The sequence below is a fragment of the Oratosquilla oratoria genome, unplaced genomic scaffold (genome assembly GCF_046742065.1).
Source record: "Oratosquilla oratoria isolate Oo_2021 unplaced genomic scaffold, ASM4674206v1 SCAFFOLD54, whole genome shotgun sequence".
Taxonomy (NCBI): Eukaryota; Metazoa; Arthropoda; class Malacostraca; order Stomatopoda; family Squillidae; genus Oratosquilla; species Oratosquilla oratoria.
In genome coordinates, this window is record NW_027467718.1 from 289,665 (window position 1) to 317,500 (window position 27,836).

The following is a 27,836-nucleotide window of genomic DNA, read 5'->3' on the forward strand; positions in this document are numbered from 1 at the left end:
TTGATGTCTGGAACAAACTAAACGGAGAAACAGTGAGTGCCAAAACTATACACAATTTTAAGAATAAACTGGATGCGGAGAGATATGAAAATGGGTCACTACGAGAATAGCTCTCGTCCTGTAAAATACAACTTGGTAAATACTAGTTAAATTAACCTTGAAGAAACCTCCTTCCACTCCACTACACATTTACCTATCTCTTCACTTACTAGTATAGCCACCCCTTTTCTCCCTTGTCCTCTCATCACTCCTGAGAACCTCCCAACTACACTCCCAAACTCATACTCACTCCTCCCTCTCAACGTAGTTTTACTCATTGCCAGCACATCTATCTTTCTTCTCACAAACATACTGCCTATCTCTTCCCTTTTACTCTCATTTGTATCACATCCACGCACATTAAAAGACCCAAATCTTAGGGTACTGGTAGGAAAACTAGACCCTCTTATGCCATTACTTATTTTTAGGAATGTCCCCTGTGGGGCTACAGGGAGAAGGATGCCTAGCCCTAATCCCCATCCTGTTTTTGTCGGCTATTACAATTCAAGTGGGAAGACTTGGTGGCAGTATTCTTTCCCCCCACCACAGGGGAAACTTTTAGATACAGATCCATTATTTGATTTATTACATACACTCCTTTTAGCTGAAGCTTTATTTGATGAACTATCACTTAACACTTTCAATGAAGTCCTATTGAACAACATCTTGTTGTTAGTTGAAATTTTTGGTACCAGAATATCTTCAACTTCTTTGGATGATGATGGACCCAAAGAACCTATTTTGGACACTGTAATGTCAGTTAAACTGGTATAGTGTCACAGGATGCTGTAGTTGCTGTCTTATCAACAAACGCCCTAAGTGTAGCATTTTCTGTTGAGGTTTTAGCTTCAGTACTCTGAATTTTTAGGTAATGCAGTATCATGTGAACTCTGAAATTATACTGCACGTTGAAATTTGTGGGGCTGAGCTGTTTGATGAAACTAATTTATTACCACTCAAACTGTCAAATAAAGTATTGTCAGTTGAACTTTCAGGTTCTACACTTCTGATTAATGTAAGTGAAGATGAATCTTTGGCTTCTATACTTTTTTATAGACCCCTGGATACTGTAGATTCAGATGAAACACTAAATACTGTCAAGTCAAATGAATTTTTTGGTGGTGAATTGTCAGATGAAACCTTCAATGTTGAGCCTTCTGATAATTTTACTGGCAATTTTTTACCCCTAAATATTTTGGGTATTGAAATGCTATATGAAATATTGGGCATACCAGTGTTGGGTGAAAACCTGCGTGATTTACTGTCTGATGAAACTATAAACTGGCTTTTTGAAGTTTTTGAAATTGTATAACTGCTGTTAGGTAAGATGCCAACTGAAGCTTCAGATTCAGGAGTTTTTGTTATTACATCATATTCAATGCTGTCATCAGTTACTGGTGCTGCGTATTCAGCTGAATTGTCAAGTAAATTACTTTCAGCTGATGTCTTGGGTATTAACTTACATGATACACTTTTTTGGGTAATATATTTCACTCAAGGACACACTTTTATGTGTTTTATCTCCATAAGCTACACTACCAACTGAAGAGGTGGTAACAGCTAAAACTGGTGCCTGTAAACTGTAACATGATTTAACAGGTACAGTGTTAATAGTGGGCAGTACATTTGTACAAGAGAAAAGGGTTCTAAAATATTTCTCTGCTCTTGAAAATCTTTAGGGAGAGAACCATGTGTATATTCCTCTTTATGAAGTTTTTGCAATTGGTCTATGGATTCTTTGAATGCATCACCTCCCTCCATCAAATTCCTGGGCTTACTTGAGATTCCAGGTTCTAAATTCTTCTCTTTTGAAACCTTGGTTAATATACTGCCCCTAGCTGAAATTGGTCTTTGTGTACTTTTTTGTTGGTAAACATAGGGAGTAGCACACTCTATGTAATCTTCAACCTCAGAGCTACTAATGGCAGAAGCTTTTACTGGGGAGCTTTTTTCTTTAGGATTTGTTTCACATTTTGGAGAAACTTTTTTTTTTTTTGTGGTAATTGTTTCACCAAGATCTAGAATTCTAATGTCAGATTTTCCTCTCTGGAATTCTTGACTTTCAACTGAAGACTCAATTTTTCTATTTTGATTTTGTGCTGCAGTATTGCAACTATGAAATCTTTGAATTCCTCCTGTATCTCTGATGTACCTTTCTGTTCTGACTTACCTTCCCATTCTAAAACCTGGGTGGAATGCAGACAAACCTTTTCTAACCCCTACAGTGGTGTTACTCACAGTGAAAGCAATCATTTCCTGTCTTTTATGATTTTCTTTACATAATCTATTTTGAATATATAAATCAGACTTGTGCTTTGAAAGCTCTCCACTACCACACTCTTCTCTGATCTCTGGTACACCATTCTGACTTGGAACTCCTGAGTCAAAATTCTGGCAATAAATTTGCTGTATGGTCTTGCACTCTTGAACTTCCTGCAATGACTCAGATGAAGATTCCCCAAGGGCAAGGTCCTTTAATCTATGCCTTTGTTATTCTGATGATTCCTCTTAAGATCCCCAAATGATGATTTCTGTCCTAGATGATCTGATTCTGCTTCTTGAAATTGTATTATATAACTTCCTGGTTTGGCATTTGATGTATACCTTTTTGTTCAGGTGTTCTATCCAAAACTTTCTGCTTTGCTGCCTTGGGCAATTCTTCCTGATATATTACCTCTACAAAAGGTTCCTAAACCTTTGGCACACCTTCCTGTTTTAAAAACCTTGATGTTTCTCTCTGCTCTTCGACTTCACCTTGTTTTTTAATCTCTGATATATTTGTCTCCACATACACTTCTCCCACTGTTTCCCTTGTTATTTTCTGTCTGAAAACTTCACATGCAACTTCCTTCTTTGAAATTGCTGTTGCAACTTTCCTATGGACAACGTTGTCTGAAAATACATGTTTTGAGCTTTCTAATTTAAGTTCAGGGTCAATGTATTCTTGTACTCTGTGCTTATCAAAATTTTCTGTTGTAGCCTTCCAGATTTGAATATCTAGAGTATCAGAGTATTTTGCAGCTCAAGTTTTCAAGTCACAAGAAGAAAGGTTTGGTGACTATTTTTCTTTCACATAAACCTGTTTCACCTGGTGAAACAATTATACACTTGTTCTATATTAGGTGATGCTGCAGTACTATTCTCAACAACTTCTGATGACTCTTCCACATAATCTGATGTACCTTCCTTGGTACTGATAGAGTATGTCTCTGAAACTAGTGTCCTTTTTTTGCTTTAAGGCTTCTGTACTGCTATCAGGTCCTTGTGTTTCTGATAAAATATTGGTTACAATATTTTCTCTTTCCACTTCCTGACATTCTGACAGAGTTGTCAATTCTAAGAAGTTAAGATGTCCCCTCTTTTGAATTTCAGAACTTATTTTCTCAAATACTTTTTGTGTATCTTTTGTCAAATACACCTATATTGACAATTCTCTATTTCCTCTTATCAGTGACCTGTCATGGTGTTACCTAAGCTGTACAGTACCGTATTTTCCGGCTTAAAATGCGCATTGGGTTATAATGCGCACCCATGCACCTCGTTATCTCAGTACACAGATAGCGTGCACCGAAGTATAACGCGCATGCCCGATCGTAAAAAAAAGTCGGAACTACATGTACCGGTATATGACTCATGTTGTGCGTTGGTCCTTTATTACCTTGTAGCTTAAATAGTTTGTAGGAAATATGATCTAAAAAAAAGTTTATTGAAAGTAAAATACTGTATACAGAAAAATTTTGGGATTTTTACAGAAAATTTTCATTTTATATCTTGAGGAAATATTTCGTCTTTACCATTTTTTATTTAATACTGAAACAAACTACAGACTGTTTCGTTTTAGCTTTGAACCTGCAATGACAGTGGTGAAATAGGACAGTCTCTCATCGAGGTGACGTTTAGTTAATATAACTCCCGGAAGAGAGTGTTGTAGTCAGGTGTTTGACACGAGTTTATGAACGGCCGCAACGGAATTTGTACCATACCTGAAGTGAAGCAACAAAGCCAACATAAAGATTCAAACTAGGATGCTGTGAACATGGGCAAATATCACGAATATTAATCATGTTTCGTGGTGTTTAGGCCTATTTAAACATGAAAAATAAGATTCGATAGATACCTGCCTATACCAAATATTTATAAAGCCCATGCTGGCGTATTCTTTCATGTCACCATGGCTGTTCTTCTTGTTCTCACGGAACGTCATGGAGAAGTGTGCCGTCCCGACTTTCTGACGGCCAACATCGTCACGTTGTTGTGAAAAAAATCACCGGTACACACACAGCCGCAGAATTTTCATTGTAGGCCGTAGATAATGCGCACCACCGGATAACGCGCACCCCCAATTTTTAGGCCCTTCCAACGGAAAAAAGTCGCGCACTATACGCCGGAAAATACGGTACTTGTTTTCAGGGTCGTGTGAACCTACTCATACATTCAACACACTGCACTTTAAGATAATGAAGTTCATTTACCATTTCTCTGAACATACATTTATTTGTCATACCAGTGTCATATGTATACACAAAGAAGAGAAAGAGGTGACCTATTGACATTTAACAAAATCATGAAAGACACAGATATCCTAAAAAAAAAAAAAAAATCATACAGAATGGTGGATATCTAGAACAAACTGGATAAAACAATAGTGTGTGCAAAAACTATACATGAATTTAAGAGCAAACTAGACACTGAGATACAAAGACAGGAGACCATGAGCGTGGCTCCCCTTCCTGTAAGATACAACTAGGTAAATACACACATCATATCAACTTCATGATATAGATAATATAGTGGGAATTCTTAAAATGGTAAACTGGTCATTATAATGGTGTTTACTCTGACCCATTCACACAGTTTTACCACAGTGTAAACAAACATACAGTTACCACATCTACTTACATCACAAGCTACTCTTCTACCAGTGTACCAGTTATAAGTGCTGGCAATAGTACATTGAAAGACAAAAGTTCAAGTGACCCTCCTGAATTTAATTTTATGAATAAAAAGGCCAGATGGAAAAAATAAAAGTGAGATTCTGATATGTCAGGTAATTTTAACATTAAAAACTTGAGTTGTGATTGTTACTCAGCCTTGCATACTTTTGCACCTTCTTCAGGTTCACCACACATTCCTGTGGGGCTACCTCATCCAGGGTGAAGCTCTTGTGGCCCTAGAGCAACTCACACGAGCTCAAGAAACCCTCAACAGGGCCATGCACCACTCCAGAGTCTACTGGAAGTTGGTGAGTATTGCATTCTAAATAAAGATCATGTTTTTCATCAGTCATTTCAAGTTCACTACAAGACAAAAACCTTTCCCAATTTTCTCCATGATTCTGGAATGTGCTGATTTTTGTCATGGTGCTCCTCCAATCTGTTAGTGTTATTGGTAAGGTGAATAGGAGGGTGTTAATTGAGAAGATTAGGAGGGGAACAGAGGGAGTAATTGGGGAAGAGCAGTGTTGGTTTTGAAAGGAAGAAGGTGTATAGATGAAAATTTTGGAAAGCTCTCAATCAGATTGTAGGGGAATAGTTTAAAAAAAGACAGGAAGGTAGTGTAATGCCAAAATTGTGGCATGTAATATTGATTTATTTAAGGAATGGATGAGCTAGATGTATAGTACGCCTTCATAAAATTGTGTTTGATCAAGAGCACCACGTATGATGAAGACAATTAATCAAATATATCTATATAATGGTGATTTGGGAAATCCAATATTAAGTCTAATTATTTTTAGTAGTAATTGCTGCCACCACCCAAAACTCCCAAAACATAAATATAACTTGACCATATGGTAATTATTGAACAATACTATTTTATTCCATTCTCCCCCTTCAAGGATATTTTGATATTAAGTGTGTTTACACACACCCCGTCTGAGGTATTGGCTGCATGTTATTGGGGCAAAGTAGCATGCAGTTGATACTTTACGGTCTATATGGTGTGCCCCTATGGACCAGAGCCACACATCATTTTGTCTGTGTTAGAGGAAAACTCTGTACATAGAGAAATGATGACACTTTTAAACTATGACTGTCCCTCTGTTATGCTGTCCCTCAACCCCGTGTTACTATCCTGTACAATTTCTCTGAATATTCATTTCCTTTTTCGCCTACCTACCCTGTGGTGGGGGAAAAGAGTACTGCCACCAAGTATTTCCACTTGGATGGTAAGAGGCGAGAAAAAAGGGACGGGGATTGGGACCAGGCATCCTTCTCCCTGTAGCCCCACAGGGGACATTCCTAAAAAAGGTAAAGGCATAAGAGGGTCTGGGAGTTTTCCAACCAGCACCCTAATGTTTGGGTCTTTTAATGTGCATGGATGTAGTACAGATGAGAGTAAAAGGGAAGAGATAGGTAGTATGTTTGTGAGAAGAAAGATGGATGTGTTGGCTTTGAATGAAACTAAGTTGAAAGGGAAGGGCGAGTGTAAGTTTGAGAGTGTAAGTGGGAGGTTATCAGGAGTGAAGAGAGGGCGAGGGAGGGAAGGGGTGGCTATACTAGTAAATGAAGAGATAGGTAAATGTGTAGTGGAGTGGAAGGAGGTTTCCTCAAGGATGATATGGATGAAGGTGAAACTGGGAAAGGAGATGTGGGTTTTTGTAAGTGCATATGGGCCTGGCAATGAGAAGAGTGTAGAAGAAAGTGAGGCTTTTTGGATAGATTTAAATGAGTGCATAGAGGGATTATGGAGAAATGTCAATGTAATAGTACTGGGAGACCTTAATGCTAGGGTAGGAAATGATCTAATTAATGGAGTGGTTGGGAAATGTAGAGTTCCAGGAAAGAATCGTAGTGGAGAGTTGATGGTGGAGATGTGTATAGAAAGACAGTTGACGATAGCAAATACAGTGTTTCAGAAGAAAGTCAAGCATAAGTACACATGGGAGAGGGTGGTGGATGGAAGGGTGGTAGAGCGTTAATGGATGATGTAGTGGTAGATAGGAGTATGATAGGAAGAGTTAAGGATGTACATGTGCTAAGGGGAGAGGGTGGGGGAATATCAGATCATTTTTTGGTGGAAGGTAAGTTGAGAGTGGAGGATAGATGGAGAAAGAGGAAAGAATAAAAGGTAGGGAGGTGCTTAGAGTGAACTCTTTAAATGAGAAGGAAAAGGAGAAGCACAAGAAGAAGCTGAAAGAGGAGTGGGAGGGAGTGAAGGATAGAGTAGAGCTAGGAGTGGAGGAGGAATGGGGATGGTTCAAGGAGGGAGTCACAAAGTGTGCAAGGATGGGAGAGGACTGAAGACAGGGGTGAATGGAGAATGATTGTATATGGATGATGTGATGCATGATATGGAATGGGCAGGGGGATAGGGGGTGAGGTAGTACGTGTGAGCAAAATTTGACGCAGCCAAGGGGATTTCTCCCCATCTTCTCCTTTTCTGCATGGTGGGACGGAGAGGTGGGGTCACCAATTTAATGAAGCGGCCTTGCTGTGGATGTGCTGTATCTTGCGACACTGCTTCTGACCCAGGGCAGTGGACAAGGTGCAGGGATGACCTGTCATGCTCCTTGTTTAAATAGGTATATGTAAGTGGTAGCTGTGGCCAAGATAACCAGAATAACAAGGAACACGAACAAACGTATGTACAAGAAATTATTTCTTCACATTTGGTGGTGAATGAGACTAATGTTTCCTAAGTATGTGACTTTTATTATTATGTGATGTTAATATATATTCAAATTATATAGTGAATCACTGTGATGTGTACGTTGTGCGGGTGTGGGAGGCTGGACTGTGACATAAATTGTACAGACCTTTCTCTGGTTTGCGAGGATGCTTCAAGGTTCATGATGCCTTACTCGAGTCACGAATAGACTATTTAACGTTAATATGAATAAACTGAATTTCCAGATAAGACTAAACTTGACACTAGGTTGATTTCTTAAGAGAGAAGACTGAAGACTGAAATTTACACTGTTGCTGGCTATAAGGGAACCTCTGGATGCTATAGGCTCCTCCTACAACTTTTTATGATTGGTTAAGATTCTCTCTGTATACCACAAATGACCAATGGGCACACATGCCTTTTTCGTAAACATCTCATGCAACTTCAGCAGAACAGCATATGGCTCGAGAAGGACCCAGCGTGCGATGCGTCATGTGCATCACTATGTGATGATGAAAACTAGTATCGACTAGTATCACTGTATTAGTATCAACCTCTAGTAGCAACTAGTGGTGATGGTGTTGGTGGTGTCGTCAAACCAATCACCACAGACCCATCATCCAGGAGGTGCTAAGATAAGAGGGAGGGTGGAGGGCAGTGGAGTGTATTCAGGGATGGAATGGTTGGGAATGATTTTATACCATTTCCTTTTTGGCTATCTCCCATGTAAGAGGGAAAAAGCCTTGGTGTATGTATGTATGTATGTATGTACATATACCAGGTTGGGTAAGTAAAGAAAATCTCAACTTTTCAATCAGTTGATTATTAAATTGTAATATAAATAGAATAAAAATATATAAGTATTATACTCACCATTGCAATTGACACAGTTGATTTAAACTTTTAGAAATTAACTAAAACCTGTCCTGGATGATCATCTATGAGACAATGAGGTACTAGAGAGGTAGCGTGTTAGGAGGTTATATAATTCAATGCCTAATGGTGTAGTTAGGAGACATGGGTATTAAGATCTAACAGAGCTCTGGCTATCTGTGCAATGTTTACCTCACCTATGCCTAACCTAACCTCATTACTAAAATCTTTTACTTTATCTTTGGGAGAGAGCACTCTTGGCCAAAATCAATATTTTTTTCTTTTTCTTCTTAAATCAACTCAAATTTATGTAAAACCAACAAATCTTGTTTATTTTGACTCACCTTAGCCTAGAAGTGAAGAAACTGGGTCGATTTTTTCAAGATATGTGTGCAAAAGTTTGGTAGAACATCCGTAGACTTTCTTTCGCTCCTCAAGTAGGTTAAACGATAACGTCCTTTGTATTTTCGGGGGGAAGCTTTGTTAGAACTTCAGAGTGAAGGAATTTGACATTTAAAATGTTTCAAGTCAATGTACAGTTGCCCATAATAGTCTGACACTTATGGAAAATGCATTTATATATGCATATATATATATATATGCATATATATATATATATATATATATATATATATATTTGTAAATATCACTGTTATGTGGCAAATGCATATATATATATATATATATGTATATATATATATATGTATATATATATATGTATATATATATATATATATATTGTAAATATCACTGTTATGTGGCAAATTGATTTGTCAGTATTTTTTTTTTTTTTTTTTTTTTTTTTTTTTTTTTTTTTTTTTTTTTTTTTTTTTTTTTTTTTTTTTTTTTTTTTTTTTTTAAATTTCATGGAGGATAGGTGACTGTGGTGTTTCTTATTGTTTGGGTAAATGTTTCAGTAAGCATCCACCACACCATTGTTGCCCAGCCACATTTTGTTTCACGTACTTATTACTAAAATTGGCAGTGCAAGAGTGGCAGTTCTATATGTCTAAATAGCACCTGCCTAACTGTTGAAGTACAACTTCACCTCATCATACTTCGTTTCGTACACCAAAATCACTTGAATTATGTCCTAAAGGCTTATTTTATACCCCAAGCTAGGGTTGGCAGTTTTGTCAATAAATAAAAAAAATTGGGTGCCTTTTATAGCCAATGGATAGGGCTACTTGGTCATTACCCCAGATTTGACCCTGGACATAATGCCTATTTTTGGCGACTTTTTTTAAATTGCGGCATACAATGTATCCTGTAGGCGCTCAATCCATGAAACAATTGCAGTATATGATGTATACTGCTGATGCTGTAGGGGTTAAGGTCATTTTGAAGTTAAGTGTGTTTTCATACACCAGCTTGGATAATTGATTTATTTAATGAATGGACTAGCAAGATGTATAGTACACCTTCATAAAATCATGAGCACCACACATGATGAGGACAATTAATCAAATATATCTATATGGTAATTTAGGATATCCAATATTAAGTCTATTTTTTAGTAGTAATTGCTGCCACACCCAAAACTCCCAAAACATAAATATAACTTGACCATATGGTAATCATTGAACAAATATTATTTTATTCCATTCTCCCCCTTTAAGGATATTTTTATATTAAGTGTGTTTACATACACCAGGTTGGGTAATTAAAGAAAATCTCAACTTTTCAATCAGTTGATTATTAAATTGTAATATGAATAGAATAAAAATATATAAGTATTATACTCACCATTGCAATAGACACAGTTGATTTAAATTTTTAGAAATTAACTAAAACCTGTTCTGGGTGATTATCTATGAGACAATGAGGTACTAGAGAGGTAGTGTGCTAGGAGGTTATATAATTCAATGCCTAATGGTGTAGTTTGGAGACATGGGTATTAAGATCTAACCCTCTGGCCATCTATGCAACGTTTACCTCACCTATGCCTAACCTAACCTCATTACTAAAATCTTTTACTTTATCTTTGGGAGAGAGCACTCTTGGCCAAAAATCCCAATCTACAAATTTCACATAATTTACCATAAGAGATTCTTTCAATCACATGCTTTACAACCCCATGTTTGTGTTGTTTATGTAATGGTTTACACTCCCTCACCCCATTTTCTCTGTTAGGGAGGGTTTTGGTTTATTGATTTATGAAATTTTTGGCTTGAAGGCCAAGCGCCGGAGCCGGTAGGCCATTCAGCGCATATTTATCTCATATAGATAAAAATTCAAGTAAAATAGTAAAAACAATAAACATTCACAAAAACACATCACAACAACATACACTCACAAGCACTCATATACACAATCTTAAATTTCATAAAATAAACCGATGTCTTTCAAAAACTTTACAACATTCTTCACATGAGCTTCCTCTCCTAAAATTTGTTTAAAAGATAAATTTGTTAAAAAATTTGCTCTGCACTTATTAGAGAATGCAGGGCACTGAATTAAAATGTGTTTTATTGTAAAAACTACTTGGCAAGTGGGACGTTGGGGGCCAGCCTTTCTGCTCCACTTGCCATAAATAATTTATGGGTAATGTAGGAATGGCCAATTCTCAATCTTGTTAGAACAATACTTGACCTTCTGTCCAAAGAAGGACACTTCCAAGGGTTCACCAAGGGGTGAATCTCTTTTAACTTGTAACTACCGTCCAGCCTTGTCCATTGTTCTTGCCACTTTTCCATTGTATAACGATGAATTACTTGTTTGAAGTCTGTATGTGGGATTTTTTGGTCTGTTATATGATTGAGCCTAGTGGCGGCTTTGGCTGCAGCATCGGCCTGTTCATTTCCAGTGATACCCACATGGGACGGCACCCAGCAAAATTTTACTTTTATTTTCTTTCTGTTGTTAATGAGAATCAACCAGTCCTGTATTTCTTGGATTAAAAAGTGACGAGGTAATAATGTATTTAGAGAGGATACAATGCTCATGGAGTCTGTGAAAATAACGACATTCTTATTACATGGAACAGAATTAAAAACAAATTTGAGGGCGTTGCTGACTGCCAGCAGTTCAGCAGTAAAAACAGAGCTAAAATGAGTCAACTTTCTCTTTAAAACTGTGCTATCAGATACAACAGCACAACCAACACCATCTTGGGATTTTGATCCATCTGTATAAATAAAAATTGAATCAGCATGTACTGATAAATGTTCTAAAAATTCGCTTTTTAGCTCTACAGCAGTTCTATTTTTCTTGTTTTTAAGAGGGGCATTGGTTCCAAGGAGGGAATTTGGGAGGAATGATCTCAGCAATTGTATTAGGAACAAGTCCTACCTTCTCTGTCCCAACTTCACATCTTACTTCTAAAGGTTTCGGCAGAGTACTTTTCCTTGGAGCTCTGTCTACCAGCTGCTTTACATATTTGAAGTTTAGATTCTGTTTTGATGTCAAGACACGAGATATATATCTAAGGCTTAATTCCTCCCTGCGAATATAGAGGGGAGGAACTCCTGCGTCCACATACAAGCTATCCACTGGAGATGTTCTATAGGCTCCCGAACAGATCCGCAAAGCCATATTGTGGACTATATCAAGCTTCTTTAATGAAGTTTTACATGCCAATCCATAAATTTGACATCCATAATCCATTTTGCTAAGGCACAATGTTTGGTAAAGCCTTTAAACAATTGAACATATTACCCCCGATACCCCACTCTGCAACTTGCTTCAGAATGCCTCCCCGCCAGGTAGTATCGTAGGCATTTTTCAAGTCAAAAAACACAGTGATGCTCGAGTTCTGAATTGCAAAGGCATTCTGAATCTCACGAGTGATAAAAAGTAAGGGGTCCAGAGTGCACTTATTTCTTCTAAATCCAAACTGTTAGATAGGAGATTTTTAGATTCCAAAAACCAAACTAAACGCATATTAACCATTCTTTCATAGATCTTACAAATGCAGCTAGTGAGAGCAATAGGTCTGTAACTTTGTGGGTCATGAGAGTCTTTTCCTGCCTTTAAGATTCCTATGATAATTGAAGTCTTCCAAGATTTAGGAGAAGATTCAGAAGACCAAAATTTGTTCAGCACATTTAAAAGGAATTTCTTCGAGGATATGGATAAGTGAGCAACCATGGAATAAAGAATGTCATCCTCTCCAGGAGAGGTTGGGGAGGATAGAGATAAGGCATGATCCATTTCATCCAAGGTGAAGAGAAGATTATATGCCTCTGAGTTCGTATTGGTAGGAGGAATAATCGTGGTCTTGTCTCTAATTCTTCTGAAATCATCTGAATAATGTAGTGGGCTTGAAATATCAGCATAATGTCTTCCAAAAGCCTCTGCTACTTCTCTTGTATCTGATAGAAAACAGTCATTTATCTTCAGAATGGGTAAGGGAGATGGAGTAAACTTTCCTTGTAATTTTCGATAGAGATAAAGCATGATCCATTTCATCCAAGGTGAAGAGAAGATTATATGCCTCCGAGTTCGTATTGGTAGGAGGAATAATCGTGGTCTTGTCTCTAATTCTTCTGAAATCATCTGAATAATGTAGTGGACTTGAAATATCAGCACAATGTCTTCCAAAACCCTCTGATATAAGAGTCATTTATCTTCAGAATGGGTAAAGGAGATGGAGTAAACTTTCCTTGTAATTTTCGAATCCTATTCCATACTAAGGTATGGGAAGAGTCATATTTCAATTCGCTAATATATTTGATGAAGGATTCCCTCCTTGCTTTCTTGAAGATTTTCTTCTGCTTTGCTCGAGCTCTTCTGTACGTTATCTTATTGACTAAACAAGGATATCTCCAATATCTCTTATAGCAAGTTCTTGTAATCTTTCTGCTTAAAGCACATTCATCGTTCCACCAGGGGACTACTTGGCGTTGAGGTTTACCAGCTGTCCTAGGAATGGAAGAGAAAGCACCAGAAAGTATCATGTCTACCAGATAATCATATGCATCAGAGTTACTACAAAAATCACTAGTCTTATAATTAATCTCTGTGGATCTTCTAAATAATTCCCAATTAGCCTCTCCTGTCTTCCATTTAGGTAAGCAAGAGGAGTTTCACCACCCTTGTCACCACTGTCACCACCACTGTCGGTCCTCGACCATTACACTTATAATTGACTTGTAATTCCACTCGTCTCGAGGCCCCTTGCCTTCGTTACGTGAGTTTCACTAAATGTTCAAGTTCTTCTTATGCAGTAGGCCCTATGCCTTGTATTTCCTTTAGTCTCACTAGTTTCCAATTTCATTAGGCCCCATGCCTAGTTCTCTCGACCTTTGGGTTAATAAAAGGGTGGTGAATTTCTTGCTTGTTAAACTAACGGACTACACGCAGAGAGTGCCCACCGGTTCTCTCCAATACTTCAGAGCACCTTCGTTCAGACATCACTTTTTATTCGTCCAATAGTCTTTTACGTTTCAACACAAGTGACACACCTTAAGGGCGTGTCTTTTCCTTTTAAAGCCAATAGTATTACTCTACATACCCATTTACAGTCCTTCCAGAATTATTGCTGCATAAGCAAAAGCATAGAAGCAAAAACATGACGTCATTGCGCAAGTGGTATGTCTTCACGGAGGTGGTCTGCAGCTAACACAGTTTAGATTACATCAGCGATTATAAAGCAGTCACCTCCGTCGGTGTGTTTACATAGACAGAACGACGCCTTCCAATCTTTGTTTATAACAACAGTAGGCGTCGAATCTTGACTTGTTGCCTCAGCATTTTAATACCCATGTATTTCCTAACCTGATTTCCATTCGTACAACTACCGGCCTCTTACAGGAGGGAGTGTTCTTTAAATATTTGATATGGATAGGCCAGTGGTCGCTACCATGTAGATCTTCATCTATTGACCAACTGTAGTCTAATATTAAGGATGATGAACAAATAGTTAGGTCTATAGCAGAACTTGAGTTGTGAAAGACATCAAACCTAGTTTTGGAACAGTCATTCATCAAAATGACATCGTTATTATCAATAGATTCTTCAATTATATTGCCCCAGGGGTCACACCTTGATTCACCCCATAGAGGATGCTTGGCATTAAAGTCACCCATTAAAATAAAAGGCTCAGGGAGCTGGTCAACAAAAGATTGTAGGTCTTTAACTCAAACTGACAAGGGTGGTTATATATGTCTAGGAGTCGATCTTCCAGTTCAGGTTCCAAATACAAAGAACATAAAGTGATCCATTTAGTGGTAAAGATTTGTACTGCACAAGCCTGCAACACCGAATGTAGGTGGACATTTCTGTGGTTTACAGATTTCTTAACAATGATACCAGTACCTCCATGGGCACGGCCCCCAATCATAGGAGGAGATCTGTAAAATTTATAATTAAGTCCAACATTAGGGGATAAATTGCCAAGCATAGTTTCTTGCAGACAAATAGCAGACACATCATGTTCTTTAAAGAGAATCCGAACCTGCTCTCGATGAGAATTAAAACCTTCAATATTCCATTGAATTATGAACATTATACTGTTTTCTTTTTCTTTTTTGGGTCTACTGGTCTGGGAAGAGAAGTCTGGGAGAGAGAGGGTCTACAAGATGGGTTCTTTTCTAATTTCTTTGCTTTCGCGGGTGGCATCCTCCTCTCTGACAATGGTCCAACCGACGATGTAGAGTCTGGGTTATTAGTTCCTTTCTTAGATTGCTTATCACGATTTGGGGAAGAAGATGGAGATGAGGGTGGACTGTGGAGTCTTTTTACTGCGCACAGCTTCAGACTCCATAGCTTTGCTTCTGTGCGCCTCAAATGAGTGAGGCACATCAGTCCGTGATCCCTTTATTGGGGAGCCCCCCAAGTTTGGAAGGTTGACTGATTGAGAGGAGGCTTTATTAGAGGAACCCTGTGGGGTTTCAGCAATGGGAACTTTAGGTGCCCCTCTAGATGGGGCAGGAGACATTCCCTCAACTGGGGATGGGAGAACCTCCGCAGAGGGGGGTTGAGGAGTACTACAATTTCCAAGTTGTGGAGCAGAACGATTAGGTCTAGTAGTGACTCTTTCACGTTGAGGCTTGGGTTCAGCATTTGGTTGATCCTCATTGCTTCTGTGCACCTCTACCGAGTGAGGCAGACTAGTCAGCAATCCCTCTACTGGGGAGTCCCCCAGGTCTGGAAGAGAGATTGCCTGAGAGGAGGCTTCATTAGAAGAAGCCTGTGAAGTTTCTACAATAGAAACCTTAGGTGCCCCTCCAGATGGGGCAGGGGACACCCCTTCAACAAGGGGAGAGGAAACCTCCGCAGAGGAGGGTTCAGAAGTATTAGAAATTCCTAGTTGAGAAGAAGACGGTCGGTTAGATTTCATAGTAACAATTTTACACTGAGGCTTGGGTTCAGTGTTAACAGAAGAATTCATATTGGCATTTTTATTTCTATTGGGTTCTACATTTGGCTGATCCACTTTACTATTTGTTTTAACAACATCACTGTATCTTTTGGAATTACTTAATAGTCTTTTAGCATGTCCTACGCTTATATGTTCTGCATGAGCTTTTAGTAGTATTTCCTGTTCCTTCTTATAAATTACACATTTCTTATCTCTGGCATCATGCTCTTCTTTACAATTTATACAAACTGTTGGGCGGGAACAATCCCCATGTTCAGGCTTGGACATCTGCGGGAAGGATGGCCAAAACCATAGCAGTTAAAGCACTGCTTCACATAAACAATTTCTTTTTGTATCTCTACATAATGAGGTAGATCTTCACCAGAAAAAATTAGGATAATCATAGAAGAATGAGTGATTTTAGCAACCTTCCAAACATTAGTTGGGCACATTTCTAAAATCTCTTCTTCCTCAAAGTCATACAGATCTCTATTAAAAATGACCCCTTTGGCATAACTAAAGGTATAGTGGGTTTTTAACTTCCTTAATGTCGGATTTCTGTTTCAAGTTAAGCACCATGGCAGCTTGTTCATAAGATTTTACATGAATTAAGAAGGAATTTCTTCCAAATCGTGATACCTGCGAGTTAGTCAAATTACCGGAGCCAAGGTGACTCTTCAAGAATCTTCTAAACTCGAACAAGTTAGCACGTTCCTTTGCAAGAGTGATAATAAGCCACTTAGCTGGATTGGGAGGTCTCTGCACACTTTCCTTCCTTTCCTCTACTGGGTTTTCTGGATAAAAGATATCCAGGTTAGGTGGCACTAGCATCAAGTTGGGCCGAAGATTCATTTTCATTGCAATTATTATAATCCAAGCAGGCAGCAGCTGCATCCTGGTTAGAAAGAAAGGAGATCCAGACTAGCCAAGCTTTAAAGTTGTCAGTTAGTTTAACCCTGATCTCTTTAATTTGTCCAAATTTACGGAACTTTTCATATAAGTCTGTATAACTTATCAAGAGAGACATATTTTAGATATAAGATTCTATGACTATTAGGGGCAGTATTTGAGCTATTTATTGGTTTCTGAGTATCTAAAGATGTTTTCATCAATTCAGAATCCATTCTAATTGTAAGTTTCTGGGCTACAGAATTATCTGTCAATGAAGTCTTTGTATTTTTACCAAAGTCCTTTTTCAAGCTGGAGTCATCAACTGGGTGTTTTACTTTTGCTGAGTCAATAGCGTCAACATTAGGATTGGCAATATTAGGAGAGGGATCGGGGGGTTTAAGAGGAGGATCAGGTAGTGGTGGAGGTTTAGAATATTCAGTTTGAACAGCCGCCATGATCGTGTATATTTATGAGGCCACACCATATATTAGGAAAGAAAGATAAATGCATAGAAGAAGATACTGCAGTTGCCTGATGCCTCAAGCAATAAAAGAAAAGTCTCTGCAGAGTCAGGAAGTTCCAGAAACGACTATTTACACATGCAGGGCCTCGGAGGTGAGTTAGAGACTTTGTCAACCCGGGGTTTGTCCTCTTTTGTTTTGTCCCATTTAGGATGGGTCCGGCGTAGTCACTCTGCATGTGTACTGGATAGGGAGAAAGGAAGTCAGCAGCCTAGTACCTACCTCACAAACATGCATTCCCCAGTCGGTGGGCTTTTGGCCCTCACAGGGAGTAGTGACCTCACGGTATACATCCCCACTTGACTGGGTTCAGACATGTAGCTTGGGAGGCACCAAGATACCAGAACCTTCCTTAACAAGTATTAGAGAAAGATGGTGAAAAAGGAGAGTAGGGTAGCAAATATGAAGGGTAGGGATAAGGTAATTCACAAAGGTAATTCACTACCCCCCCCCCCCCCAAAAAAAAAAAAAATGGCTCAGTTTTCATCTGGTAGCTTAGGGCTGACCTCTCCAGTATGGTTGCACTTGGCAGGCACAGCTCAGCCCGTTCTTGCTACACAGAAGCCCCCTCCACTACATCAAAGTACTGGGCCTTGGAGGGGGGGGAGGGTTTTGGGTTAGCACTCTTTTTACTTAATTCATATTATATGAAAATGCATGAGGGAATGGAGAGGGGGTGTTGCAGATTTAATGAAGTGGCCTTGCTCTGGATGTGCTGTGTCTTGTGACTGTTTCTGACCCAGGCTAGTGGGTGAGATGCATGGATGACCTGTCATCCAGGAGGTGCCAAGATAAGAGGGTGGAGGGGAGTGGAGTGTGATAGGGATGAAATGCGTGGGAGTGGTTTTTATGCCTTTGTTTTTTGGCTACCTCCCTTATAAGGGGGAAAAAAGCCTTTGGTATATGTATGTACATATATCCAGATATGTTCATTAATCTTAATATTCAAATATTTTGCACTAAAAACCCTAACATGTTAGGGAGGAGGATTCTGGGTTAGCACTGACTACTTTTCAAACACAATACCCATTGATGCCCCTAAACATTTGTATCTGTGGGTAAAACCCTGACTAACACTTGAATCTACAAGTCAAGGCTTTGTTACTTTGTTTCTTGATGTAATATTTATGTATCATAAATCCCCTAAATTATTGCCCTAATGGAATCCTGAACTGGAGGTTGGTAATTTTCCTCCTAAATCTTAGGTTCCTAGTCTGTGCTTACATACAAATATGTTCTAATGATGTCACTGTGGAGTGGAGTGAGAGTTTACCCACAATGCTTAGCTTGTGGATTCTTCTAGAATAATGCAAATAAACAAAAATTATAATTCTTGGCCTTACATGGCCCTATGCCCCCCTGGAAGAAAAATTCCACAACAGCACGTGAAGGATTGTCTCCACAATAAACTCCATCCTGTCATCTTTAGAGAATAACTACTTTTTGATTTGGTTGATGAGGTACCCTCCAACTCAGCACCCTTGTAGATGATTGATTTATGGAGTTTTTGGCTCGAAGGCCAAGCGCCGGAGCCGGTAGGCCATTCAGCGCATATTTATCTTTTAGTTAAAAAAAAAAAAATAATAAAAAAAAAAATTCAAGTAAAACAAATAGAACAATAGACATTCACGAACACACTTCAACAACACACACTCACAAGCATTCACACAACTAATCACCCTGATAAGACCAAGATTGGAATATGCAGCAACGATATGGTCACCAAGTACAAAAAAAATGTATAAAAAAACTTGAAAGAATACAAAGAGCAATTACAAAACTGGCACCAACACTCAAAACTATCATATGAAGAGAGACTAGAAAAACTTGAACTACAGACACTAGAGCAAAGAAGAGAGAGAGGAGATTTGATAGCTATTTACAGAATCATGAAAGGCATAGAAATTACTGATAGAGAGAATCTGATAAAATGGGATGACAGAAATACAAGAGGACACGGAAAGAAAATAAAAAAAGACAGCTATAGAAGAGATTTGAAAAAGAACAGCTTTCCACACAGAGTAATAGACAGTTGGAACAAGTTAGATGAGAAAGTGGTGTGTGCAAAAACAATACATGAATTTAAAAATTGTTTAGATAAAATGAGATATGAAGACGGGACCCCACGAGCATAGCTCCCCTTCCCGTAATATACAACTAGGTAAATACAACTAGGTAAATACAAGCATTCACACACCTAATCACCCTGATAAGACCAAGATTGGAATATGCAGCAACGATATGGTCACCAAGTACAAAAAAAATGTATAAAAAAACTTGAAAGAATACAAAGAGCAATTACAAAACTGGCACCAACACTCTCAAAACTATCATATGAAGAGAGACTAGAAAAACTTGAACTACAGACACTAGAGCAAAGAAGAGAGAGAGGAGATTTGATAGCTATTTACAGAATCATGAAAGGCATAGAAATTACTGATAGAGAGAATCTGATAAAATGGGATGACAGAAATACAAGAGGACACGGAAAGAAAATAAAAAAAGACAGCTATAGAAGAGACTTGAAAAAGAACAGCTTTCCTCACAGAGTAATGAACAGTTGGAACAAGTTAGATGAGAAAGTGGTGTGTGCAAAAACAATACATGAATTTAAAAATAGTTTAGATAAAATGAGATATGAAGACGGGACCCCACGAGCATAGCTCCCCTTCCCGTAAAATACAACTAGGTAAATACACAATTTTAAATATAAAATAAATTTATATCTTTTAAAAACTTTAAAACGGTCTTCACACAAGCTTCCTCCCCTAAAATTTCTTTAAAAGATAAATCTGTTAAGAAACTTGCCCTGCGCTTATTAGAGAATGCAGGGCACTGAACTAAAATGTGTTTTATTGTCAAAACTACTTGGCAAGTGGGACATTGGGGGGCCAGCATTTCTGCCCCACTTGCCATAAAAAATTTATGTGTAATGTAGGAATGGCCAATTCTCAGTCTTGTCAAGACAATGCTTGACCTTCTGTCCAAAGGAGGACACTTCCAAGGGTTCATTAAGGGATGAATTTCTTTTAATTTATAACTGCCGTCCAGCCTTGTCCATTGCTCTTGCCACTTCTTCATTGTATAACAATGGATCACTTGTTTCAAGTCCGTATGTGGGACTTTTCGGTCTGCTATATGGGTGAGCCTAGTGGCGGCTTTGGCTGCAGCATCGGCCTTTTCATTTCCAGTGACACCCACATGGGACGGCACCCAGCAAAAGTTTACTTTTATCTTCTTTCCGTTGTTTATGAGAATCAGCCATTCCTGTATTTCTTGCACTAAAAAATTATGAGGCAACAAATTATTTACAGAGGATAGAACGCTCATGGAATCCGTAAAAATAACAACGTTCCTACCACACGGAACAGAATTAAAAACAAACTTCAGGGCGTTGCTGACTGCCAGCAGTTCAGCAGTAAAAACAGAGCTAAAATGAGTCAACTTTCTCTTTAAAACTGTGCTATCAGTTACAACAGCACAACCAACACCATCTTGGGATTTTGATCCATCTGTATAAATAAAAATTGAATCAGCATGTACTGATAAATGTTCTAAAAATTCATTTTTTAGCCCTACAGCAGTTCCGTTTTTCCTCTCTTTAAGAGGACATATTTCAGTGGGGCATCGGTTCCAAGGAGGGAATTTGGGAGGCGTGATCTCAGCAATTGTGTTAGGAACAAGTCCTACCTTCTCTGTCCCAACTTCACATCTTACTTCTAAAGGTTTCGGCAGAGTACTTTTCCTTGGAGCTCTGTCTACCGGCTGCTTTACAAATTTGAAGTTTGGATTCTGTTTGGATGTCAAGACACGAGATATATATCTAAGGCTTAATTCCTCCCTGCGAATATACAGGGGAGGAATTCCTGCGTCCACATACAAGCTATCCACTGGAGATGTTCTATAGGGTCCCGAACAGATCCGTAAAGCCATATTGTGGACTATATCAAGCTTCTTCAGTGAACTTTTACATGCCGATCCATAAATTTGACATCCGTAATCCATTTTGCTAAGGCACAATGTTTGGTAAAGCCTTATTAAAGTTACACGATCTGCTCCCCAGTTGAAACGAGACACTACTTTTAGTATATTAAGTCGCTGTTTGACAGTGTATACAACCTCGTTTATGTGATTTGTGAATGTCAACCTTTTGTCCAAAACCAGACCCAAGTATTTTACTTGATCTTCATACGGTAATATGACACCCTCTAAGAATAGTGTTGGTATTTCTTCCTTGCGTCTTAGTCTGGAAAACCTTATGGCTTTTGTTTTTTCAGCAGATAATCTGAAGCCCCTGCAATTAGCCCATGCTGTTGCTAAGTTAATAACCTCTTGAATCTTTTGGCCCGTTTCTAATGTTGTCGATTTGCTGCACACAATAGCGAAGTCATCAGCATAAGCCAATCCATGAACTCCTGTGGGAACTTGTTCTAATAAACTATTAATGGCTATGGTGAAGAGTGTAGGACTCAGAACACTTCCTTGGGTGGTAGCCTATTAGGTTGGACTAGTAATTGGTTGAAAGGTCAAAAACAGAGAGTTGTTAAAAAATGGAAAAACTTCTGGATGGAAAAGTGTTGCAAGTGGAGTTCCTCAGGGTTCCGTTCTTGGGCCACTTCTATTCATAGTATATATAAATGATATAGACCATGGACTAAAATCTACTGTTTCCAAATTTGCTGATGATACAAAACTGTGCGGAGTGGCAAATGATCACTCAAACCAATTAGATATTCAAGAAGATTTAGATCAATTACAGCAATGGTCTGAAAAGTGGCTAATGAAATTTAACACAAGTAAATGCAAGGTAATGCACATAGGTAAAAATAACAGTAAGTACGATTACAAGTTATTTGGAAATTCGTTAACAAAAGTGGATAGTGAAAAAGATCTCGGCGTAATTATCAGTAACGACCTCAAATCATCCAAGCAGTGTATTTCAGCCTCTGAGAAAGCAAATAAGATTCTGGGATTGATTGCGCGATCTTTTGATTTCAAAAGTCCATCACTCATTAACAAGCTATATAAATCGTTAGTTCGTCCACATTTGGAATATGCTGTTTCCGTATGGTCACCGAATCTCATTAAAGACATTGACAGACTGGAAAAAGTACAACGGCGAGCCACAAAACTGATTCCAAATATCAAAAATAAATCATACGAAAATCGACTTAAGCACATGAATCTGTTTTCCCTAAAAAAGCGTAGACTCAGAGGTGACTTGATACAGGTCTTTAAGATTTTAAAGGGAATTGACAACATCAAAAGTGACCAAATTTTCACATTGAATGAGAATCAGACAAGAAACAATGGTCTCAAACTGTGCAGAAATAGATTCAATTTGGAAGTAGGTAGAAACAACTTTGCCAACCGTGTAGTTAATGAATGGAATAAACTTCCTGCACAGGTAGTGCAATGTAGTTCAGTTCGAAGCTTTAAGAATCATTTAGATAAATACCTAAGTAAGATGCTGTAATGATTATAATTTATGTTATATTATTTGTTTTTGTTTTGATATAATTTGTCTGTCTGATTTTCATTTATTATTAGTTATATGTCAATTTATAATCATTTACTATTTACCTTTTTGTTTGTTATTCAACTATACCTATGCATTTATTTATGTATTTTATTTGTTATTTTTACATTATTATAGTTTTTTTTTTTGCATCCGACCTAGATATGGATCAAAAGGTCTCCTGTCGGCATGCTCCGCCTTTGTAATCCTTTGTAATCCTTTGTGGAATCCCTTCCTCTTGAAGATGTGCACAAGAGAAAGAAGAGCCCACTCGGACTTTTAGATAACTGTCAGATAAGAAGTCCTTTAAACAATTGAACATATTACCCCCGATACCCCACTCTGCAACTTGCTTCAGAATGCCTCCCCGCCAGGTAGTATCGTAGGCATTTTTCAAGTCAAAAAACACACCAATGCTAGAGTTCTCAATTGCGAAGGCATTCTCAATCTCACAAGTGATAAAAAGTAAGGGGTCCAGAGTGCACTTATTTCTTCTAAATCCAAACTGTCTGTTAGATAGCAGATTTCTAGATTCCAAAAACCAAACTAAAAGCGTATTAACCATTCTTTCATAGATCTTACAAATGCAGCTTGTGAGAGCAATAGGTCTGTAACTTTGTGGGTCATGAGGGTCTTTTCTTGCCTTTAAGATTCCTATGATGACTGAAGTCTTCCAAGATTTAGGAGAAGATCCAGAAGACCAAAACTTGTTCAGCACATTTAAAAGGAATTTCTTCGACGATATGGATAAGTGAGCAACCATGGAATAAAGAATGTCAACCTCTCCAGGAGAGGTTGGGGAGGATAGAGATAAGGCATGATCCATTTCATCCAAGGTGAAGAGAAGATTATATGCCTCCGAGTTCGTATTGGTAGGAGGAATAATCGTGGTCTTGTCTCTAATTCTTCTGAAATCATCTGAATAATGTAGTGGGCTTGAAATATCAGCATAATGTCTTCCAAAAGCCTCTGCTACTTCTCTTGTATCTGATAGAAAACAGTCATTTATCTTCAGAATGGGTAAGAGAGATGGAGTAAACTTTCCTTGTAATTTTCGAATCCTATTCCATACTAAGGTAGGGGAAGAGTCACATTTCAATTCGCTGATATATGTAATGAAGGATTCCCTCCTTGCTTTCTTGAAGATTTTCTTCTGCTTTGCTCGAGCTCTTCTGTACGTTATCTTATTGACTAAACAAGGGTATCTCCGATATCTCATATAGCAAGTTCTTGTAATCTTTCTGCTTATAGCACATTCATCGCTCCACCAGGGGACTACTGGGTGTTGAGGTTTACCAGCTGTCCTAGGAATGGAAGAGAAAGCACCAGAGAGTATCATGTCTACCAGGTAGTCATATGCATCACAGTTACTACCAAAATCACTAGTCTTATAATTAATCTCTGTGGATCTCCTAAATAATTCCCAATTGGCCTCTCCTGTCTTCCATTTAGGTAAGCAAGAGGAGGGAGTGTTCTTTAAATATTTGATATGGATAGGCCAGTGGTCGCTACCATGTAATTCTTCATCTATTGACCAACTGTAGTCTAATCTTAAGGATGATGAACAAATAGTTAGGTCTATAGCAGAACTTGAATTGTGAAAGACATCAAACCTAGTTTTGGAACAGTCATTCATCAAAATGACATCATTACTATCAATAAATTCTTCAATTATATTGCCCCAGGGGTCACACCTTGATTCACCCCATAGAGGATGCTTGGCATTAAAGTCACCTATTAGAATAAAAGGCTCAGGGAGCTGGTCAACCAGAGATTGTAGGTCATTTAACTCAAACTGACGGGGGTGGTTATATATGTCTACGAGTCGATCTTCCAGTTCAGGTTCCAAATATAAAGAACATAAAGTGATCCATTTAGTGGTAAAGATTTGTACTGCACAAGCCTGCAACATCGAATGTAGGTGGACATTTCTGTGGTTTACAGATTTCTTAACAATGATACCAGTACCTCCATGGGCACGGCCCCCAATCATAGGAGGAGATCTGTAAAATTTATAATTAAGTCCAACATTAGGGGATAAATTGCCAAGCATAGTTTCTTGCAGACAAAAAACAGACACATCATGTTCTTTAAAGAGAATCCCAACCTGCTCTCGATGAGAATTAAAACCTTGAATATTCCATTGAATTATGGACATTATACTGTTTTCTTTTTCTTTTTGGGGTCTACTGGTCTGGTAAGAGAAGTCTGTGGGAGAGAGGGTTTACAAGGTGGGTTCTTTTCTAATTTCTTTGCTTTCGCGGGTGGCATCCTCCTCTCTGACAATGGTCCGACCGACGATGTAGAATCCGGGTTATTAGTTTCTTTCTTAGATTGTTTATCACGATTTGGGGAAGAGGATGGAGATGAGGGTGGACTGTGGAGTCTTTTGCTGCGCACAGCTTCAGACTCCATAGCTTCGCTTCTGTGTGCCTCGACTGAATGAGGCACAGCAGTCCGTGATCCCTTTATTTGGGAGCCCCCCAAGTTTGGAAGTTTGACTGATTGAGAGGAGGCTTTATTAGAGGAACCCTGTGGGGTCCCGGCAATGAGAACTTTAGGTGCCCCTCTAGATGGGGCAGGAGGCATTCCCTCAACTGGGGATGGGAGAACCTCCGCAGAGGAGGGTTGACGAGTACTACAATTTCCAACTTGTGGAGAGGAACGATTTGGTTTAGTAGTGACTCTTTCACGCTGAGGCTTGGGTTCAGCATTTGGTTGATCCTCATTGCTTCTGTGCACCTCTACCGAGTGAGGCAGACTAGTCAGCAATCCCTCTACTTGGGAGTCTCCCAAGTCTGGAAGAGAGATTGCCTGAGAGGAGGCTTCATTAGAAGAAGCCTGTGAAGTTTCTACAATAGAAACCTTAGGTGCCCCTCCAGATGGGGCAGGGGACACCCCTTCAACAAGGGGTGAGGAAACCTCCACACAGGAGGCTTTAGAAGTACTAGAAATTCCTACTTGAGAATAAGAAAGACTATTAGGTTTCATAGTAACACTTTTACACTGAGGCTTGGGTTCAGTGTTAACAGAATTCATATTGGCATTTTTATTTCTATTGCCTTCTACTGTTGGCTGATCCACTGTGTTATTTGTTTTAACAATATCACTGTATCTTTTGGAATTACTTAATAGTCTTTTAGCATGTCCTACGCTTATATGTTCTGCATGAGCTTTTAGTAGTATTTCCTGTTCCTTCTTATAAATTACACATTTCTTATCTCTGGCATCATGCTCTTCTTTACAATTTATACAAACTGTTGGGCGGGAACAATCCCCATGTTCAGGCTGACCACATATTAAACACATTTTGTCCCTTGCACATCTGCGGGAAGGATGGCCAAAACCATAGCAGTTAAAGCACTGAAGGGGACGGGGCTTAAACTGCTTCACATAAACAATTTCTTTTTCTATCTCTACATAATGAGGTAGATCTTCACCACAAAAACTTAGGATAATCATAGAAGAACGAGGGATTTTAGCAACCTTCCAAACATTAGTTGGGCACATTTCTAAAATCTCTTCTTCATCAAAGTCATACAGATCTCTATTAAAAATTACCCCTTTGGCATAGCTAAAGGTGTAGTGGGGTTTAACTTCCTTAATGTCGGATTTCTGTTTTAAGTTAAGCACCATGGCAGCTTGTTCATAAGATTTTACATGAATTAAGAAGGAATTTCTTCCAAATCGTGATACCTGGGAGTTATTCAAATTACCACAGCCAAGGTGACTCATCAAGAATCTTCTAAACTCGAACAAATTAGCACATTCTTTTGCAAGAGTGATAATGAGCCACTTAGCTGGGTTGGGAGGTCTCTGCACATTTTCTTTCCTTTCCTCTACCGGCTTTTCTGGATAAAAGATATCCAAGTTAGGTGGCACTCTACCAACAAGTTGGGCTGAAGATTCATTCTCATTACAATTATTATAATCCAAGCAGGCAGCAGCTGCATCCTGATTAGAAAGAAATGAGATCCACACTAGCCAAGCAAGTTGTCAGTTAGTTTAACTCTGATCTCTTTAATTTGTCCAAATTTATGGAACTTTTCATATAAGTCTGTATAACTCTTATCAAGAGAGACATATTGTAAATGTAAGATTCTATGATAATTATTAGGGGCAGTATTTGATTGATTGGTTTTACCAAAGTCCTTTTTCAAGCCGGAGTCGTCAATTGGGGTTTTTATTTTTGTTGAGTCAATATTGTCAACATTAGGATTGGCAATATTAGGAGAGGGATCGGGGGGTTTAGGAGGAGGATCAGGTAGTGGTGGAGGTTTAGAACATTCTGTTTCATCAGTCGCCATCATCGTGTATATCTATGAGGCCGCACCATGTATTAAGAAAGAAAAATCAGTGCATAGAAGGAAGATACTGCAGTTGCCCGATGCCACACGCAATAAAAGAAAAGTCTCTGTAGAGTCGGGAAGTTCCAGAAACGACTATTTACACATGCAGGGCCTCGGAGGTGAGTTAGAGACTTTGACAACCCGGGGTTTGTCCTCTTTTGTTTTGTCCCATTTAGGATAGGTCCGGCGTAGTTACTCTGCATGTGTACTGGATAGGGAGAAAGGAAGTCAGCAGCCTAGTACCTACCTCACAAACATGCATTCCCCAGTCGGTGAGCTTTCGGCCCTCACAGGGAGTAGTGACCTCACGGTATACATCCCCACTTGACTGGGTTCAGACATGTAGCTTGGGAGGCACCAAGATACCAGAACCTTCCTTAACAAGTATTAGAGAAAGATGGTGAAAAAGGAGAGTAGGGTAGCAATTATGAAGGATAGGGATAGGGGAATTCACAAAGGAAAAGGGTGAGGGACCCCCTATCTATTCACTACCCCAAAAACCTCATCCTAAAACAACTGTCATAGGATGAGGGCGACAAATCCTACGAGTATTCCAGTCCATAATCAATACCAAGCTAGGGTCGTCAACAAAAAGACTTTTGGCTCAGTTTTCGTCTGGTAGCTCGGGGCTGACCTCTCCAGTATGGTTGCCCCTGGCTGGCACAGCTCAGCCCGTTCTTACTACACGGAAGCCCCCCCACTACATCAAAGTACTGGCCCTCGGGGGGGAC

At 38.8% G+C, this 27,836-nt stretch overlaps 1 protein-coding gene across 6 annotated transcripts in view; it reads left to right on the top strand.

Moving 5' to 3' along the window:
• The window catches only part of LOC143023655 (tetratricopeptide repeat protein 23-like), a 625,055-nt gene that overhangs the window by 285,015 nt on the left and 312,204 nt on the right, over positions 1-27,836 (top strand). For all 6 annotated transcript variants that reach the window (XR_012966191.1, XM_076182256.1, XM_076182259.1 and 3 more), the window contains exon 5: positions 5,156-5,281. Coding sequence is in view for 5 of the 6 variants with exons in the window: in XM_076182256.1 (XP_076038371.1) it covers positions 5,156-5,281 (126 nt within the window). In the remaining variant the exon portion in view is untranslated. The remainder of the gene's footprint in view (positions 1-5,155; positions 5,282-27,836) is intronic.